We start from the raw sequence: 22,346 nt of genomic DNA, 5'->3' as shown, positions 1-22,346 counted from the left end.
CAATTGCTTACAATAAACCTCTCTTAACTGGGTCTTTTTCAAATTAATCCATGTCATATGGCTTTAATGTAGTGCTTTAGTTCAGTCTTCAGTTTCACGTGGCTCTATTAGTGATACATTGAAATCATATGGATGTTATCCTCAGTTTCTAGTATGTTTAATCATTTTCAGGCTATCCTGAACATGATCATCAATATTGTGAATAGGATCATATTTAAATTCTGAGATCCCAAAGCTATACCAAAACTTTCAATAAAAAGTTATAGTGATATCCAATTTATGTTTGATTTTCATTGCAGTTTTCCTTCTGAATGAAAAATTTAATAACAACATGAAATCCCCCCCCCCAAATTGGATTTAAAATTTGTTTGCAGTTGATATGAAAGGAGGGTTGCCAGTGTGGAAACGCATAAAAATTATTAAAAAAATATATCTATTGGCTATTCCAGAACCTTCATCTGTAGGTAATTTGTACAGTACAATGTTCAAAATCTATATCTCTGGATTGCCAGCAGCCTTTTTTTTTAATACATTATGCTTACCTGTTTGATATTTTTTCATAATAACATGGAGAGTCCTGATTCTTAATTTCACTTAAGCAATGATGCATGGTGAATCAAATGCTTTATTATTTTTTTGCTTTCATCACCATATGACTGTCATCACATTGCAGCTTAAGAAATGATTCATGTAGCAATTACTGAAGAGCATAGTAACCTTTTATGTTTGTTACACCTGGCAATGATTATGGACTTCAATTAACTGTACTGCAAAGTATTGATTATATCAATGAGGAGATATTTAACAGAAATTTCTTTCCTTATTTAAATGAATAGATTTTTTTAATGATAATCATAGGTGAAAAGATTATATTTAGTGCACTTTAAATTGAGACTAACTGATTTGTTATTCACATAAGCTCATGATAAATGCTAAAGCTTGTGCATCATCTGCAGTAGGCAGCAGAATTTAAGCAAGGTAAAAGTTGTAGAATTTGGGAAAAACCAAGCAACAAAATTTAGGGGTGACATCTTTAAAATTTAGTTTATATAGAGACAGCACCAGGTCTCAAAATGTCTAGTGCTGGGCCCTAGATAAATAACCACATGTACTTTTGTGGGAATTTATTAATTCGAAACTCGGATAAACTTTAGGCATGTGCGAGAAACTGGTGTAGGTATAATAAGTAACTAAACTAATATAATTTTGCTTAACTTTGTCAGTGTATAATAGAAGCAAGACAAAATTTAAAACAACAACATGTCTTTAGTTACCAATAGTGTATCACTAATAGTGGATGTAAGCTGTGGTGATGGCGATAAGGAGCATGCCTTGCGCCCTCCGATAAGTGTGGCAACCCTAGAGGAGAAGTTTCTTACCGCCAATCCTCGCATTCCATATCACAGATTATGTTCTTACTGCATTAATATAAATATTAACAAGACATAGTGCACAATAAAATTAAGCTTTATTTCGGAACTTCGTGCACACTCCCCGACAGCCGATCTGTTTTGCTCTGCTCGCTTCTCGTAAGAAACTTCTCCTCTAGGGTTGCCACACTTATCGGAGGGTGCAAGGCGCACTCCTTATCGCCATCACCACTCACTATTGTTAGAAGGCTATATTAATAAAAAGAAATCTCGTTCTCGTGTTCAGGATTCATCCTCATAATTAAATTGGAACGAGAATGCTGAACAAGCCTTTATTGCTGCCAAAAATGCCATTGCTCAGGCTACCCTTTTGAGACGCCCTATTCCCGGAGCCCAGCTAAGCATCTGGGTAGATGCTCAGACATCACAATAGGCGGCACACTTATGCAGTTGTCTCAACAAACATGGGAACCCATAGCATTTTTCTCTCTGAAACTCAATAAAAGTCAACAGAAATGGTCCGCGTACGATAGGGAATTATTTTCAATTTATTCTGCAATTAAGAAACTCCGACACATGTTAGAGGGCAGAAATTTTATAATTTATACGGATCAAAAACCGTTAATATACGCTTTTAAACAGAACCCTCATAAACGTTCACCTTGACAATTGCACCATTTAGATTTTATTTCTCAGTATTCTGCTGATATTAGGCATGTGCAAGGTTCAAAAAACGTCGTTGTTAACGCCCTTTCAAGAATTGAAATTGATTCCATAACAAAATCTCCATTTTTAGATTTTAAAAATTTTTCGGAAGCTCAACGGCATGATCCGGAGGTACAAGACCTTCTCAAAAATAACACATCATCTTTGAAACTTTAATTTAAACCATGCCAGTATTCTGATGGTATTATTCTTTGTGACATACCAATAGACATTCCTCGTCCATTTGTTCCGAATTCCTTTCGCAGACTCATCTTTAATCATCTGCATAATCTGTCACATCCAGGAATTGCAGCTACTACGAAGCTTATTTGTTCTCGTTATGTATGGCCTGATATGAAACGTCATATCAAAAATTGGGTGAAATCCTTTGAATCTTGAAATCCAAAAATCGAAAATTACTAGGCATACTAAAGCACCACTGGGCACATTCTCTCTTCCTGATGCACGTTTTTCAGAAATCCATATAGATATCGTTGGACCGTTATCTCCATCAGAAGGCAACGTGTACCTTTTGACTCTAATAGATAGATTCTCCAGATGGCCTAAAGCCATTCCCATCCTGGATATGAAAACGGAAGCCATTTGCAGAGACATCTTCAACTGTTGGATATCTCGTTTTGGCTGTTCATCGATCATAACAACAGACCAAGGTTCTCAAATGAGATCCGCAATTTTTGCAGAATTTACGTGCATTTTGGGTACAAACAGAATCACAACAACAGCCTATCATCCAATGTTCAACGGCATTGTTGAACGATTTCACCGACATTTAAAATCTTCTCTCAAGGCTCACGAGACCAATAACTGGACTGAAAGACTACCAGTTGTTATGCTTGGTATTCGGACAGCTGTAAAGGAGGATCTACAGTCATCTTGTGCTGAACTGGTGTACGGCACAACTCTCAAGCTGCCTAGTGTTATGATAACGTCATCTAAGATATCTTTGTATGACACTCAATTTATAACGAATCTTCGGCATAGAATGCAACAATCAAATCCAATAGCAACATCTGCACATTGCCAAGAAAAGTGTTACGTAAGTGGTACCTTAAAGTCGTGTACGCATGTATACTTACATGTCTATCGAGTAAAGCCATCTCTGTGCCAACCATATACAGGTCCGCATAAAGTCCTTTCTAGAACAAACAAAACTTTCACAATTGACATTAATGGTCTGAAATCTACTGTGTCTATAAACCGTGTAAAACCAGCCCATTTGCTTTCGGACTCTAATTTGCCTGAACTGAAAACAAATAAAGACTTAAAGACATTTCAGCAGAATAAATCTGAAAACGAACTCTCTAAGACACAAAATGTCACCAGATCGGGAAGACATGTTCACTTCCCTAAGAAACTTGCTTCTTACATAACAATTTAAAACTTTTTTTTTTAATTCATATCGTAACATATTTTTTGTTATTTCATGTTTATTATATGTGTCATTACCTTGTTATATATTGAACTGCATTTTAATCTTTTCTGATTTTATGTTCTAATTTTGTAATCATGAAAAAAATACCTGACAGTACGGATCCTCTGAGATAATTTCATAACCTGATGCTGTTCCTTTGAATAGCCATTAAAGGAACTGGGGGGAAACTGTCGTGATGGCGATAAGGAGCGCGCCTTGGGCCCTCCGATAAGTGTGGCAACCCTAGAGGAGAAGCGAGCAGAGCAAAACAGACCGGCTGTCAGGGAGTGTGCGCGAAGTTCCAAAATAAAGCTTAATTTTATTGTGCACTATGTCTTGTTAATATTTATATTAATGCAGTAAGAACATAATATATGATATGGAATGCGAGGATTGGCAGTAAAACACATAGGAAACACCATAAAGCTAAGCTTTGTGATGATAGACGGGATTTGAAAGGTTTCAGATATCACAAACAAAAAGCAAAATTTTATAATAACTAGATTTTGTGGAGAAGTGGTAAAGCAGAAGTTTTTTATTGCATTGACAGTGCCTCAATCAACAGTCAACGTACAAACTGCGAAATCTGTGGTATTTAGATAATCTAAATACAGAATTATCTCTACTGATAGTGAAAAAAAGTGACGGGCATGTTGCTGAAAATGAAAGTATTTCGATTTACATTTAGTGTGAATTCTGGACATGGCAGTTATAGGTCTTGAACAATGAAACTTTATAACTGAATAAAAATTAAATCTATCTGTAAAATTAAAAAGAAAATATTAGCAAAAAATAAAGAAGCAGCTTTCATTGAAAAAGATATTTAATAAACAAATATTGAGCCTTTTTTTTATTTCCTTAAGGTCATTAATACATTATTATTTCATAAACTACTATTTTATGTATATAATTTCTGCATGTCATCTTACTAGATTTAAACTCATAATCTGGTATTCGGAAAAATCCAAAATCTGGAGTTGCTGAATTCCCGACGAGTCTAGTTCTCAGACTTTGTACTGTATTACGTATATCCATATATATGTTAATTATGTTATTAAATATATAGAGGATGTGTCTGAAAAATTACACGGAAATTATACTTTAAAAAAAAATTAAATGCTTAAAAGATATCAAAAGAATTATGTTCATAATTGATGCAACCTTAGCTAAGCATGTTAAAACACTTTGCCATCCTGGATGGGTGTTAATTATAGAAGTATGCAGATGAGTCATCTCATGAGAGTTCTTCATTTGCCAGAGAAAAGGAAAGGTCTCTCTGTCATCTTATCATTGTTGGCCGTTGTGTCTTTGGCCGATGTCTGAAAATAAACGTTGACATTTGCATCCAGTTAAGCGTGAAGTCCGAAAACATTGGTACAAAACTTTTCTTTTATACGAATTCTGTAGGAATAAATATATTTCATTAGTAACTTTTAAAAATAAGACTACTAAAAATCATAGATCTGTATATTTTGATGGAAGTAGTCTCTTTATAGTAATGATTATTTATCATAATATATTAATAGTTACTAGGTAGACTATAAAATTATGTACATATATACCAAAAAATTAATGTTTTTGAGGACACGCATATTTTGACTGTATGTAAATAAATAAATGCACAGCATAAAACACAATGCATTCAAACAGATAATTGCAGTGAATTATCCATGTAATGAGCATATCTGCTTAGTATTTTTAAAACGTAATTTTTCGCAGTAGCCCAACTTTTGTACTTAGTGATTTCACTTGGAATTCTCGGTAGTCCTAAACTGATTGCGATTAGATTTAGTTAAAGTATTGACAAGAATTTGTCATTCTTGTAACATCTCATTTAGCTCTTAGTAGAACTTGGGTGTGAATGCATGCCTCCTATTTTCTAAAAGGGCCTTGGAAAGCATCAAGCACTTGGAGAATGATGGAAAGAAAATGATCTGAGGAGCAGGGTTAAAGAAAAGGAGCGCTGCTCAAGTAATGATTTTGTGTGACCATGAAAAATTACAAAGATTATTTATGCATTTGTATATTAATTTTTAGAAACTGTGATTAGAAGTTTTTATCTACTCAGTCAGTGGATTAAAACTGATGAATTAAAAACTTAATGAAAGGCAAGTATTATGAATTTTGTATTCAGTCATTCAGATACTGAATTTTTTCCATGAAAATTTTTGCATGTTCACATGTGTAGAACAGGGTCTGAGCCATAGCTTTTCAAGGAAGGTTAATTTATGTATGCTTAAAAATGCACCTGACACTGCAAAATTGTTCACTGGATGCCAGTTCATATTTGTTTCACTGTAATTGGTTTATTCTTGTGCCATCTTATTGCAGAGTTGTTTCACTTGATGGAAATGTGCCAATGAGATAAAGAATAGAAAATTTAGGCAAAATTCTGTAGCAGGTCCATGACATGCATAGCAAGGTCTGTTTACCTACCAACCCAAGTTTGGCTTATGCTAGTTGGGATGGTAAGTGTGCACTGATTGCAAAGCACATGACTGGCATTTTTAGAGCTCCTGTGTGTACTATCATATACTGCCATCAAATTATTTCACTTGAAAAGCAGATAGCTGAAGGATGAAGTTAAAAACAGTGCTTCTAAGAACATAATTGGTCTTTCAAAAATTTGTTAGTGTTACTTAATAACGTTTTGTATGGAATGTTTAAATTGGGAATGCATATACAATCCAATGTGCTTCAAGTACTTTACTATTTTTAATGCAGCTTATATCTTCATAATTTTACCTGTGTTCAACGAAAAGTGTCATCCACTGGGTTATAAAATTAGTAGCATGTTGTATATAATATGTGTTTTCATATATTTTATCTGTATGTGGTTGATTAATTTTAGATAGATTTGTATAGTTGCGCTCAATTTCAGTTTATGTAAACAATAGGCATTCCATAGGCACATATCCTATCATGTGAAAGAATAAAATTCTCTCTGTTAAGCATTTGGTGGATGCCGGATATATATAATGTTAGCCACTGGGAAGCATTGTAAATGCCAGTTATAGCTGGCATTAATCATGAGAAGACTAAATAGTAGGATAAAGCTTCTGCTAATTATGAGTCATTACTACTTTAAATATTGCATGCACCACTTTGATCAAAGAAGAAAGTATTTTCAGCAAGTGCATGTAACTGCTTCTGTAAACAGTCAAGACTCCAAAGTATGAATTTAGTATTAGCTTAAATTTGTTGAGAATATTTGGAGCAATGGGGCACAGGAAGTTTATAATCTGGAAAAGCTATATATTAAGCATTCAAAGCTGTATGAAAAGCAGCATAAGAAACAGTGTTATGTTCAAAATTTCATCTTAAAAAAAATTAACACAATTTGCTTATAGGTATGTAAGGTTATTGAGGTATATAAAGTTAAATGAATGCAAGGAAAAATTTCAGGTCTAAAATTGTAGAAGCAGTAATTTTATTTGTTATTAACTTGAATATTAAGCGCTTACATTTAGGTTATGTGATAAAAATAATGGTATATGACTCAAATATTAAGAAAATAGTACAGTACAGATCCTGAGATCTGGATGTCCACTATCTGGAAATGGGTATTTAATTCCCTCCCCCATAATAAAATGTCGAGAGTCCCAATTCTTAATTTCACTTTGGCACTAAGTAAAATACCTCTTTATTGAAGAAACAATCATTTTAGCATAAATATGTGTGATCGATAATTTAGCTGCATATCTGCTTGGCATACATCTCAAACTGAACCATTCTACGTAGAAACATAGCTGATTTTAACTAATATTTTACATCCCTGATGCCAACCTGGCGAATCATTATTTATTATATTTTGCTTTCATTGTGCATATTTATCATTATATTTGAGTAATTGACTCGTGCAGCGATGCCTAAACAGTAAAATATATATATATATATTAGTAGGACATTGCACTTGCCGATGATTACAGATTTAAGTTAAATGCACCAAGAAAGGCACCAAGAAAGACGAGAAAAAATTTAACAAAAATTTCTTTCCATATGCTAAAAAGTGATTTTTTTAATGATACTCATAAGCCAAAAGTTTACATTTAGTGCTATTTGAATTTAGAATAACTGATTTGTTAGTCACGTAAATCCAGAACTTGTATGACTGCACCAAGCAGCAGAATTTAGGGAAGGCAAAATTTTTGGAATTATCAGAATACCAAGCTACAAAATTAAGGGATGGCAAAATTTTTTAAATCTAGGGAAAGCACTGCAACTCAAAATTTAAAGGCACTGCAACCCAAAATTTAAAGGCGGCAAAAATTTAGAACTTTGGAGGCGCTTGGTAGCAAAATTTATGACCCACTGCACTGAGACTGCATCAAGCGGTAAAATATGTAGCACCAGCCATCGATAAACCTTAAATATATGTGGGAAATTACTTATTCAGGATTCAGATAAGCCTTAAACATGTACAAGAAATGGACACAAGTATAATAAATAACTTAACACAATTCAAACTTAATTGTCTCAGTGTGCGATAGAAACAAGACGAAATTTAACAAAACAACTTATCTTTCGTCACCAGTTTTTTTTTTTTTTTTTTTTTTTTTTTTTTTTTTTTTACAGGCTGTTATTATTACAGCAATTTTATGAAAACTAAAGTTTGAATTTTCTATTATGTTGAAAAGAATTTCTAATTCTGGAGCTGCAACAGGATTTACGAAGCGAAAGCATGTTTTGATGTCTATTAAATAAAAATTGGAATTGCTGGAAAAAATGAATAAATGTTATATCCGTTTCAAAATTATGGGAGGAGTATGCCATTGGAAAGTCAACTGTCTATGACATAAGAACTTTTTGAATTTTTTGTAGATTCTGGCACCCCACTTGCAATGAATAACAGAAAGATTATTGGTTATGTTAAAAGTGATGATCATCACAAAGTGATGATTGAATGGAGCAGAGAGCATCACAGCAAGAGCATGCCCTTGACAGGTCCAGTGCTAATGGCTCAAGCCAAAATATTTCATGAAGAACTTAAAAACTGAGTGCACATATTCAACAGGCTGGTTAACCAAATTTAAAAATCACCATGGTATAAAGCAGTAAAAAATTTAAAGTGAAATAGCTTCTGCTGATACTGAAGCTGCTGAACTGTTTATAGATGAATTTACTGAACTCATTAACAGTGAAAAGTTATCTCCAGAACATATTTAGAATGCTGATGAACCTGGTCTTTTTGGGCAATATATATCGCGAAATACCTTGGCAACCTCTACAGAAAAGGCTTCAACTGGAGTCAAAGATACCAAAGCGAGACTAACAATTTTAATGTGTGCAAATGCTGCAGGAACTCGCAAGTGTAAACATTTCATAATCGTAAAAAATACACAGCCTTGAGCATTTAAACAGGTAAAGATTTTACCCGTTATATGTCATGCAAATAAAAGAGCATGAATGGCACAAGTGTGAATTAATGATTGGTTTGAAAATCATTTCATACCCGAGCCTCGGCAACATTTGAATTATCCGTAGTATTCTTTCCTCCAAATTGTAAGAAGGTCTATGGATATCGGAATAATGCATGTGCTGAAATGCAAATATAAAGTTGCATTTTTAAAATCCATGTTAAATTTCTTGAATATTGGCAAGATTATTGAAGAATTTTTGAAATATTTTAGCATAAAATCTGCTGTGTGTGTGTGGATCATCTGAAGATCGTCGTGTGATGTGTCTCCAGGTACTTTAAAAAATTCTTGGCATAATTTTAATATTTGGCATGTAAATTTTGATACATGCAAGATCATAAATCCTGATTTCATATTTTTTATTTTATAATTTCTACATGCCACCTTACTAGATTTAAACTGATTTAATATCTGGAAAATCCCAAATTCGGAATCGCCGAAGTCCTGACCTGGATCTTGGACTGATACTGTATGTCAAAATTCATTTATAATTTTTTTACATTTTCCAGCCAGATGTTGATGAATAATTTGCTTTTCCATATTTGATGAGGTCAAAAATTGTTCAAATTTTCATAATATTTGTCCCTGAGTTTTAGAATATTTTTATTTGACTTTAAAAAAATGGTTCTAAATTAGAATGAGTACAGAATTTTCCCCTGATGTATAATTGTTATGCAGTGAAAGCTTGATTATCCAGAAAGCCGAGGAAATGTGAATTCAGGATATACAAAAATTTGGATTATTGAGTGTATAGAAACTGCAATTCATGGTAGAAACACTAAATGAATGGAAGAGAAAATTTCTGGTCTTAAATTATAAAAAGAGTAATTATTTTTTTTATTAACTTGAGTATTAAATGCCAACTTTAAAGTTGTGTGAAATTGTTAAGATATAAACAGAATAAAAAGACATAAATGTCAAAGGCGAAATATCATGATTGCAAAATTCCATCGAACGTGAAAATTGGCGGCAATCTCATCAAACCTGCACCAATCTTTCCAACAGAAGATTAAAGAAATAGTTAATTAACAAATAGAAGTTACGGGCATAGTATACGAAACATTTAAGTCACTTGTCATAATTTTTTATGTTGCTTTTATCCATTTTCATGTAAGCCATACTTTTCTTGGTGCCAGGTTTCCTCAAATTAGAGAGAGTACTCTTTTGCATGTTCCATTGAAGACAAGTACCAAATTTTATTTTTTTTTTAATAGATAAACAGCAGTTAACTTACTTTTTTTTTAACCCTTTGAGGGGGGCGGTGTATAAAATAATATAAATTGTGGTAAAATTTTGCATGAACTATAACTTATGGACCCTAAGGACACAAAATTGAGACTTTAAAAAAAAAAATCTAGAGCGAAATCCTAAATTTTGATAGCCGGTATATATTTTATACCGATGCCACTCTAAGACATTTTTTTCTCAGGTAGCTGCCAATATTTTTTGTTTTTTAAATTAATTTTGCATACTTTTGATGTGCATCTGTAGAGATGGATGCTTGAATATAGTTATGTAAGTCTGAAGACAAAAACTTTTAAAATTTCTGTAGAAATTTAAGATTTTAAAAATAAAATTTATGTTTTTATGCACTTTGATGATAAAAGACAGCTGAACATACTTATGTAAAATATGGGTAAAAAGCTATTGAACTTGATTTAAATTCAATATTATTTTATAAAAAAAATTAGCAAATATGACACTGCATGCGTAAATCGTATCATGCTGTAACTGAGAGAGTATAATATTACAAATAGATATAACAGCCGAAAAATAAAAAAAAAAAAATTAAAAATGAAACACTACGACTCAGATGAGAAAGTATGTTGCATTTTTGAAGTCATATTTTATTCTTTAGGTAATATGTAAAAAAACCTTGGTTCAGGCTATGATACCAAGAATCGCCCCACGCACACACACTTTAGATTATCGAGGACCGTAAGGACAACTTTTTTATATTTTGTAAATATCGGTTGTAATATATCTTATTGTTCAGGAAGAAATGCCGTTAAACAAATATATTATTTTATACACCTCAAAGCTCTTATTTCGATTTTCAACCCATTTGGCCTCCAAGGGCTCTTTTTCAACTTTTGGATAAATTCTAGTTTGCATCTAAAACTGTTTGTAACCTAATCCTAAATTTCTCTTGCATTCCCTAATCTTTCATCTGAAATTAACAAAGACAATAAGAATAAAAGCATGCTTTCAAATTACCAGTTTTTGTGATTGCACTAAGAGATGGACCTTAAGTGCACTTCCATTTCCTGTATTTTTAAGTAAGCTTTCTCTTTGTGTGATCTTATCACACCACACGAAGGGAAGAAGGCATGACTCCGGAATGACAAATCAGTTGTCAATCACCTCCTTTCATTTTCGTTGGATTCTATGATTTTGGAAAACACGAAGCGACAGGTGTCTTTTGGGGGTTAACATGCCACATTTAACTCATTAACCGCCAAAACTACAAGGAATGTTTTTTTCTCATGAAAATAATAACAAATATTAAATTAAGCATTTATAACATAAATTTACATTGAAAATAAAAAAATGCTCTTACCTGTGGAAAAAGCGAGTGTTGCATTCGCGCAACGTCAGCGGAATAAGACTATGGATGTTTAGTGAGTAGGATTGTACTCGTGTGATGTTTCTTTTGAGTGGAGCGCAGGATTACTTTTTAGCTGTATAACGTTTTATAAATCTACAAATCATCTTACTTGTAATTAATTTAATATTAAAATATACATTGTGTTTCTTTTACAAATACAGATTATTTCATTTGAAATATTCAAGCGTGAAAAGCTTGATTACAATCATGATGTAAAGCTACATTACATACTTTGCATCTGTAAACAGTTCGGCTATGATACACTTTACAACAAAGAGTACCATAGCCATCAGCGGACTTTACGATAAAATGTCTACCATCTCCATGCAATGGTTTTTGAATGCTGAATTTACTAGGTCTTCCTGCTGCTGATCTATTTCTGGCTAATTCTACACTCTCAGTAGGAGTTTGCAAAAGGAATAATGCATTCTCGCGTCTGAAATCTAAAAGCGACTTTATATTTCCAATAGTAAAAAGTGGTGATATTTAGTAAGTTTAGATACAGTCTCACCTCATGTAATTTATCTGTATTGTCAAATGCAAATTCTGCTTCATATTCCTGTACTGCAAACGTGATATCAATTCTCGTACAACAGGAACAGAAATGTCCTTATCAAAAGACCAATACGTTTTTTCTTGAGGTAAAGAATGATATCCTGTAAGTAAAAATATTTCAATGAATCTTCTCTTATAGGCTTCAGATGCAGTAAATTCTGGCCTTTTTTCTTTTTTTTTTTTTTTTTTTTTTTTTTGGCTGACCGTATATATTTGTCTGTTCACTGTTCAACGAGAAGAGAGTAAATGTCTAAACCAAAAAGAAAATTGAAAATCTGTGCACTAGTTTTACCTTGTATTTTGTCTTTTATAATTTCTTTTCTATCTCTTTCTTCATGTTCTTCCTGAGACATAACTAACAGTTCCTTTTTTATCCACTTCAAGATTTCAGTCTTCTGCTTTTTAAATTTTTTAAGTATGACTATAACTGCTTTTAGAAGGCTGAAACTTACTTCTTTACGTGAATTTCAACTTCCCCAGCAGTATCATTTGGTAAAATATCATTATTTAAAACATTGCCATTCTTTTCTTCTTTGTTAGGCCCACCAGCGGACGAGCGGTAAAGTCACTGAACACTGGTAGAACACTGAGGTTCGAATCAAGCGAACGGGCTGGCTGCATGGGTGTTTTCGTGGTTTTTTTCATGTGTAACGTGTATACGAGCCAGTTTCCCTTAGAAAGTCCTCCACAAAGGCATCCCTCCCCTTAGGCAGATAGCCCTAGAGTGCTTTGCCATAATTAAATGCACCACACCACACCACCTTTCTTCTTTGTCACTAACCTCTGCAATTTCTGGGGAACAACAACAATATCAGTTTCATTCTGGTCATTATTAACATTATCATTATCTGTTTCTTCATCAAAAAATCTTTGAAGGGCTTCTTCTAATGTAAGATACCTCGTTCTAGGCATTTTTAAACAACCAGAACATAGAAAGGAATGAGTGATAAAGGAGATTAACTACCTGTTTCCTGCTGACGTTGCGTGGACGCAACACCTGTTTTTCCTTGCTTCCCAACACAAATATAAACATCTGACTGATGTAATGTTCTGATAAATGGTGACCTTGACTAAAAATAGATCACTCATAAAGACGGCGATTCTTTCGTTAAATATTTTCAGCAAAAATACCCGGTCGAAAATTTTGCTTAAAGTATGAGATTAATTATTATAAACAAAATGATTGTTGAAGGCAAATATTTTTTTTTCAGAAATAATCTTCATAATATTCCCTACATAAAATCATCTGCTGGTATTAAATATCTCAGGTAGTTATATTTATATATGCATTTAGTTTGACCATTGCGTCAACACAACAGCAGCGGCTAATGGGTTAACCCCTATGATAGTGTAAAATTTTGACCCCAGACGGCAATTTTGAATTCGATGAGTCTTTTCTTGGAAAAGGGTGAAGTGCTGAAGTTAAAATTTTAGCTAAATAGAGACGAATGAAACTCAAGTGGAGTAAAAAAAAGAATAAAAAGAAGCAAATATACCTGTATTCATTCCTAGTGCAGGGTCAATAAACTCCCCATCCCTTCATGAATATAATACTGAATTCTAAACAACTTGTAAGTTAATCATGAACATAATACTGAATTCTAAACAACTTGTAAGTTAATCATAAACAAATTATTACATCATAAACTATTATAATGTAAAAAAATTCTGTCATCTCACAGAGTAGAGAAGGAGAAGCCTGGTGCTGCCATCTATTGACCCTCAGTAGGGGCGCCGGTATATATTATATACCGGTATTTAAAAGTGTGTACATAATCTCCTTTTAATTATCAGTTTTGATTGAAATGCAGTAAATATAAAAGGTTCAGCATGTGTATGTCATATATTTACAGATTTTGAATTTTTTCTTCCCCTCCAATAGAATTTATCAATATTCAAACTTGATACCCTGGAACAAGGTATATTAATTTCATAACTGCAAAATATTGAACATTCATAGAGTGGTGTTGCCTTTTAGAATTGAAAGGAAACACTAGAAACTTACGATTATAGCTTTTGGTGTAGAGAAACTTACGATTATGACTTTTGGTGTAGCATTTTTTCGGAGGTTAAAAAATTGACAAACAACCGGGATATATTATATACCAGTGCCCTTTAAAGGGTTAAAACATGCAGTTTGAAGTTCATCTTTCATAGTCCACTACAGCCTTTCTTAATGTGTATGTCCCAGGATTTGAAGAAAATAGTATGGATTTGTTGTCATTAAAGTTGTACGTAAAAAACGTGACTTAAAGACCCTTAAAAAGGCTTTATGCTTTTTCAGATTTAATTATTAAAATATTGTAAAAACTAGTTTGTAATATGAGCAATAGATGGCGCCACAATGCATTCAAATTTAATAAAATCCCTTCCCTGTCCTGTACACATTTTTGTAATTCTGTTGGTATTTCTGCTCATTTACAACCTAAATAATTTTAAGTCATTTAAATTTTTAAAGCAGATATAAATTGGTTCTACTATAAAAGTTAGTAACTTATGTGTATGAAGTAATCCTCATTATACAACTAATAGAGACAGATAGCCAGGGGTGCCCTTGACATCTGGGCACCCCGTCACATGGCCAAATATTAAAAAATATACGACAATATAAAGTACTTCTGTTGGATGTATATTTTTTTAGAAACAGTTCTTAAATTTTGACACATGTATCAATTTTCCCATAAATTTTATTGATTAACAGGGATTTCACATGAAATTATTCACATGAAGCTTTTGGTGTAGAGAAATTAGCATTTTTTCGGAGGTTAAAAAATTGACAAACAACCTGTATATATCCAGTGCCCTTTAAAGGGTTAAATAACCAACATGTCAAGAAATAATTGGTTTTACGTAAAGCCAAAGCATCGTGTCACACGTTTTCATTTTTGCTGCTAAATCACTCTACAGTTTTGCTTGATTTGAATTATAGCCTTAGTCATGCTTTATAACAATGTTACAGGTCTTATTTGCTTAATTTTATATTTAAAAAAGTTTTTAAAATTTGGAAATATTCTGATTACTTGAGCTTTCTTGAGATTTAGTTGACTACCAGATAGTCATGTTTTTACTGCATTATACACATTAAAAAAATAATATTAATAGTAATGAGGGTTTTTTTTTTTTGTATTATGTTATTGTATATATGAATAATTTTATTTGACGATCATGATTTTCTCGCATTTTAGAGGGAATATGAAAGCTCGTCGAATTTCTGCAAAATTGAAAGCAAAATGGGCCAAAGATTTGGAAAAGAGTGGTCGTTTAGAGTGTCCAATGCCTGGTTGTTGCCAGACGTTTGTTACAGTTGCAAATTTTCAGACTCATTACAAGTGGTGCACAGGCGTGAGTTATATTTCCAGTATTTATGATTAAGCATTAGTTTGTTGATGTTATTGAATTCGCTTATTGAAACTTTTATATATATATAGTTCACATAAAAGCAGAAATTTTTCTTTAAAATGTCTTCCCATTTATTATCAAAATTTTCCATCTGCAGTATTTAGTATTTTAAATTAAAATAGGTACAGTCACTGTAAGCTGCTAAATTACTTTACTTTTCACATGGTGTGATAGAAAAAAACTGAAGGCCAGTAAATTTGGTGGTTATTATTTTAAAATTTTCAATAATTAATTGTTCATTGTGCAGTAACTGTTTTGTGCCATCAATATTACGGAATGCAAAGGTTGGTTAAAATTGACGAATTAAATACTAACAATTTTTATTGGCATTAAAAGATATATTTGTGCTTAATGACATCTGTTAAAACTAACTGTCAGTACATCCGAAAGCTGTGGTCAACCAAGTTATTTAGATCTTCTGAAAATTATCCATCCAGCCTTGTAAACCAACGTTTGGAGTACACCGTCATTTTTTAATTCATATGTAATTTTTTAAAAACAGAATGGTATGGCAGAAGTTATTGTGACTTGTGTTGCAAATGGGCATATGGGAAAGGAATGGAATACTTTAAAATTGTGTAATAGCATTTATTCGTATTTTTATTGCATGAACATTTATCGTGGATTCTCTAACAACACGCGTAATTTTTTTTTTTCTTTTCAATTCATGTGTAAAATGTAGCTTTTTGAGTGCATGCCTACTTCCTAATTATCTTTCTGTGTTATAAATTATCTGCAGTTTCCTGTATTAAATGCTTTCATCTACGATTCTGCTTGCGATATTCAAATTAAAGTTTGTAAGTGGGTATCATGCACAGGAAAGGTACTGTTGCTTGCTGTTTTTAACTTCAGTTTGTTAAAGACATAAAGATAGTGTAAAACCTGAATTGCAACCAGCGCTTCAAGAATTTATGGGCAGAGCAACAAAGTTTTAATGAATTTGTTTGTTAGATTCATTAATCTTCAGTAATCTGAGAAGCAAAAAAAAAGTCTGATATCTGTTATATTTCATAAATACACTGAATAAAAAGAAAATGAAAATTTAGTAGATTCGTATTCTGTTGTTTGTCAATAGTATTCTGATGAAAAAAAGCTACCAAAAAATGTAAATCAATGAAGACTTGTCTGGTAAGAATTGAGAATAGCAAATCATATTTCCTAAGAAGCAGTAATTCAGCAAAATGCCTTTGCATATCCTTAACCCAGTTGCTTCAAAGTTTCATTACATTTTTGCGTATATCCTAAATGTTCAATTCATTCATAAAAAAGTGAGCATTTACTTTGATTAAAATGATGTTACTATTTCAGTCTCTAAAAGCACAACTCAAGATTATTTTGGCATTCTTATATTGTTTTCCTATTATCAAATATGTCAAAGTTTGTTACGGTTTTGGACTTGTCCTGAAGAGTTTGGTAAGTAATTTGACTTAAGTCATTGGAAGCAGTTTTTATGCCTTTTATTTGATATTGGTCATTGGGCTAGCTCTAGTTTGTCTTATCCCTAACGAGGAAGGTTCTCTTAGCAAAAAAAGTCTCACTATTTCTTGGAGAAAAAAGCTTGTAAACTGTTCATCTAACAAAACATAATAGTAAAAATTATTGCTGCTAATATTCTGTAGGTAAGGAATTGTAAAAATTTCAAGATTTGGCGATACAGCACTATCATTGACTTTCTAAATTTTCGAAAATAGTTTTGAAAATTTATAAAGTTGCCAAGCTGATTGATTCATTCATTGCATATATAAAATGATAATTGGAAAGACAAAAGGTGAAAGGTAGATAGATATTTTGGCACTCAGTGCACAATTAACTTAAAATGAAAGGATGATGAAAATTGATATAAATTTAGTCTTTGAAAAAGAGGCCAAAATAAAAGAACTTTTGGAACTATCTTTACTGTAGAAAGCTTGAATGCATAGTATAGATGAGGTATAGTTATAAAAAAACAGAGCAGTAATTTATTTTATAGTAGTTGGCTGCAATTATGAATTGAGTCAAAATTTCAGAAATGCTAGTCCACCAGCAGCTGAGTGGCAGAATTTGCTAAATGCAGTTCAGTGTGGGTTCAGATCCTAATCCCGGTAAATGGGATGGCAGCATGGGCATCCAACCCCCATAGCGAATGTGATCCTCCAAATTTATCAATTCTTTTCAATTTATGATGCTGCATTGAGAATTTTTCTACTTTATTGTCAAATGTAATTTCCCTGGTCATTTAAAATCTCAGAAATGAGATTTTTCAGTTTCATATCCTCTCCATATAAAAAAAACAGAGCAGTAATTTATTTTATAGTAGTTGGCTGCAACTATGAATTGAGTCAAAATTTCAGAAATGCTAGTCCACCAGCAGCTGAGTGGCAAAATTTGCTAAACGCAGTTCAGTGTGGGTTCAGATCCTAATCCCGGTAAATGGGATGGCAGCATGGGCATCCAACCCCCATAGCGAATGTGATCTTCCAAAATTTATTAATTCTTTTCAATTTATGATGCTGCATTGAGGATTTTTCTACTTTATTGTCAAATGTAATTTTCCTGGTCATTTAAAATCTCAGAAATGAGATTTTTCAGTTTCATATCCTCTCGGTTAAAGTCTGTTAATTTCAAATGGCTGGTTGGATAATCTTAACCTGACTGCATTTTATCTCGAAATAAAGGCATAGTTTAGAATTAAAATCTCATCTAATATCTATTAATTTCTAGAATTTGGCAGAGTTGACTGCATATTAAAATTATATGCTGCGTAATAAACTAAAATATTTACAAATGCATGACAATTGTTAAAGTGAATATATATAAGGTAACGCAAACAAGACAGAAAGAATAATTATTGTTCAGCAAATAGACTACAGTATACAGCTAGAAGAAACTTCTTGTGAATATTTTTTTTGGGGGGGGGGAAGACCTTAAGACTTTGAAAATCGTTACTTTCTTTTTGATTAAAAACTTTATTTCTGTGTCCCCTTTTTTTTTTTTTTTTTTTTTTTTTTTTTTCCATGATAGAAATTGAGCTGTCTCAAAAAGAAAAGTATTGGCTAATTTGAACTTAATAGCTTTCTTTCTAAGTGTGTAGAATCAAGAGTACTTTTGCCCACCAAATCACTTTAAAGGTCAAGTTAACCCTACACTGAAAATGAAACAAAATGATAAAATAAAGCTATACCCAGAGAACTGTAAGTACTTCTGCTCATTTGCTGGTGAACAGGAATAATTTAACTGATCCTAATAATATGCGCAATGTCAAAATAATTAAATTGTTAAAGTGATATAAAAAAGATACTAAAAATATACAAAAACTATTTTAACAAGACAATGCTATTTTTGATGTTTTATAATTTTTTGAAATTGTACCAAATTTTGTTAGAAAGCTCACCATTTAATTTAAATTCCTTTTTAATAACTTTTTTATTATTATAAGATATTAGCTGCTACCATCTTTTACTATTATGTGTTTCTGGATGAATAGATAACCTGTATATTTTCTCCAAAATAAAAATACTTCAGAGTTGGAAAACTTTCCTTGCTAGCTGTAGGATTATTTCAAATTTTTTTAGACTACTCAATGTATCTTTCTTTGGCAAATTGGATATTAGCATATACAGGATAGTCATTGACACCTGCCTTGTAATCAGTGTAGAGTTGAATATTTCTATCAGGTTTGCAGAGAATTTAAGAGTATTCAGTTATTTGTTGACTCTTTCTTGGAAAACTTATAGAATTTCTCTTTCTTTATGGAAAATTTGTTTGCATTTTTGTTAAAGACATAAAGATAGTGTAAAACCTGAATTGCAACCAGCGCTTCAAGAATTTATGGGCAGGGCAACAAAGTTTTAATGAATTTGTTTGTTAGATTCATTAATCTTCAGTAATCTGAGAAGCAAAAAAAAAAGTCTGATATCTGTTATATTTCATAAACACACTGAATTAAAAGAAAATGAAAATTTAGTGGTTGGTACACAAAATATATATTTAAAAAGTTTCCATTTGAATGAAAATGAAAGTTACATTTTAATTCAGTATGGACTTTTTTGTAATTGCATGCTCATATACACTGAAGAACCAAAACATTTACCACCTACTCAATAACGCGTTGTGCTACCTTTGGTCTGCAAATCCGCTGCAACTCTTCTTGGTACATGGTGCCACAGGTTCTTGGTACATGAATGGAGACAGTTTGTGCCAAATGTTTAAGCAGTGGTCACGTAAAGTCCAAATACTCCAATGTGGTGGTGTTTGAGCTCTGAGCTGCTGCTCATGACATCCCAAATGTGCTCTATCGGGTTAAGATCCAGCAAGGTAGGTGGCCAGGACATTAATTGGAATGCATCCTTATTCTTTTCGAACCACTCCAACACAATTTGAGCCTTGTGACATGGGGTGTTGTCCTGCTGGAATATTCTTTTTCCGCTTGGGAAGACAGATGCCATTCCAAGTTATGTTCAGATAGTCTGTAGCTTTCATGGTCCATTCTACCGCAACTAAGGGTCCCAGAGCAGTCTATGAGAATGTCCCCTAAAGCATTACTCCCACTACCAGCCTGTGTACGACCTGCTGTACAGGGGAGCAATTGTTCACTTGGAAGACTGTACACTTACACGACCATCAACGTGATGTATGAAAAATGGTGATTCACCCAACCAGGCGAACGTTTCTTTTTCTTTGGTGACTCGTGAACGTCGAACACCTAGGCATCTACTGCTGGTTTCGCCACCTTTTATCCACTTTTCGTAAATACTAACAATGGTAAATTGTGAACAACCTAGCAGTCATGCAGTTTTGGAGATACTCATTGAGTCTTCGGGCCATTACAGTCTGCCTTCTATCGAATTCACTTAGATTATCAGCCTTTCCCATCACTTGGAAAATAAGTGCAAGAATGATTCTTTACCTTCTCCAGTAGCAGTTCAGTATGGTCATAATGTCTTGGTTCGTCATTGTATATCAGGTGATATACTCTCCTAGCATTTAGCAAATTCATGAAAAAGGTCTAGAAATGGATAAATGCTTTAGCATTATAGCTTGGAACCATTTTATAAATGCAGTTTTATCTCTCAATTTTCTGTCATTTTAGCACTTGATTGAGACATCTGTGTTTTTAGTTTTTATGTTCCTTTGTAAATTGCATTGCTGTTTGGGAAATTCCCAATTTGAATGCATCTGTTTTAGGGGGGGCAGCTGTAAGAACATCAAGATTTGTTAAAGAATTTTCTTTCAGGCTTAAATATTTTTACTTAATCATTTTCAATATGTTATAAATTTAAATACATAACAGAAGGCTTCTTCCAGTGATTTATGCAATTTAAGTTGCACAATTCCAATATTTTAAAACAACCTACTCTTCTCCCATTTTTATAGTTCTTCTAGTAGATGATTTCCATATACGCTGCAACACAAATTATATGCATGTCCTGTTGACATCCACACAATATGAATTCCAAGCCCATTGGATGCTCCCTTTTTGGTGTTGCATTTTGAATGGCCAGCAGTGTATTATTCTATTGATAAGAACAGTGCCTGTATCTTTTAAGATCCTCATTTAATTTTAAAGCATTTAGATATTTATTTATATCTGCTGCTGATATTATTATTTTCATGCATTCAAAATGAGAAGTCTCTAATATCTTTAGAAAAACATGAAATATATCTAAAGAGAAGATTAATTAAAAAAATTTTGCTGATTTGTTGATGATATATGTAATTTTTCTGTGCCAGTTGGACATTTTTCTCAAAATAGATATCCATAGCTATTAAATTTTTCTAGGCAGATTTTCTTCATTCAGTCCTCTGTCTAGAAATGTTTTATTTATTCAGAGAAAACTTAAAAACAGACTTTTTTTAAAAAAAAATTCTATTGAGACTCATGTATTGTAGTAACCTACCTGGCTGAACTTCTGGAATTAGATATCACAAAGTAGACAACTGCATTTATCACTCAAAATTGGCACACATTTATTAATTATTATTAAAGTATGAAAGATTACTCTAAATGAGCTCATGTATATAAACTTCTAAAATAGTAATAAAAAAGTACTGTATTAAATTTAATGATTAAAATACAATTGAATGATTATGCAAATGGTAAAAAATAACTGTACAATACAAGCCAAGCATAGTGATAGTGGGACACAGCCCAACGAAGTACCTGGTAAATGCTAAATAAGACTTGAAAAATAGCAAGATTAAAGTAAAAATATTCCCCCTCCCCAAATAAGAAATTAAAAAGAACAGTAAAGAAAAGAGTACTCCAGTTAGAAGTCCATATTTATAGATGCACAATATTCTGTGATAAAGTGATTACGCTATGTTCTAAAACACAAAAGGGTTGAAAATGAAAAAATAAAATGTGTCACATATGTATGTCTTAAATAGGAATTACATTGCTTGCTGTGTTTTGTGTTATGTCTGAAGATTTATTTAAATTATGTGCATAATTTTAAATTATTAAATAAAATGCAATGTTAAATTATTTGCATAATTTTTAGTGTAACATTAAAAAATCAAACAAGGTCATTACAGTTGTAAGTCCTGTGTTAAATGAAGCACAAGCATTTTCAGTGTTCAAAAGTGTTTTTCAGAATGCTTATTTTTATTTTTATTTTTTTTTTTGAACATTTTGTCATATTTATTCATGCTTTTAAAATAATTATTAAGCTTTTATAAGTCTGTGTTTTCTAATTAATAGTTTCTTTTAATGAAAAAAAATTTGTTTAAGCAAAACATGTTTGATTTTGTCTTCTTAATTCTGCAGAAAAAGGACCTGCAGCATTGTCTTTATTGTGATTCCTTAATATTTTCATCTCAGAAAGCTGTACTTCATCATATGGAAGTTGAACATCCAGACAAATTTCAAGAATATAAAGGTC

The 22,346-nt window shown here is 32.3% G+C and overlaps 1 protein-coding gene across 1 annotated transcript in view; it reads left to right on the top strand.

Moving 5' to 3' along the window:
- Positions 1–22,346, top strand: part of LOC118183557 (uncharacterized) — a 166,059-nt gene that overhangs the window by 40,512 nt on the left and 103,201 nt on the right. Inside the window, exons 3-4 of the mRNA XM_085807772.1 lie at positions 15,273–15,429; positions 22,232–22,343. Coding sequence (XP_085663898.1) covers positions 15,273–15,429; positions 22,232–22,343 — 269 coding nt within the window. The remainder of the gene's footprint in view (positions 1–15,272; positions 15,430–22,231; positions 22,344–22,346) is intronic.

This window comes from Stegodyphus dumicola, chromosome X1 (genome assembly GCF_044657685.1).
Source record: "Stegodyphus dumicola isolate Sdum_Otavi_A_Nest chromosome X1, ASM4465768v1".
NCBI lineage: Eukaryota > Metazoa > Arthropoda > Arachnida > Araneae > Eresidae > Stegodyphus > Stegodyphus dumicola.
Note: the sequence above shows the minus strand (reverse complement) of the source record. Positions and strands in the feature narration are given on the sequence as shown.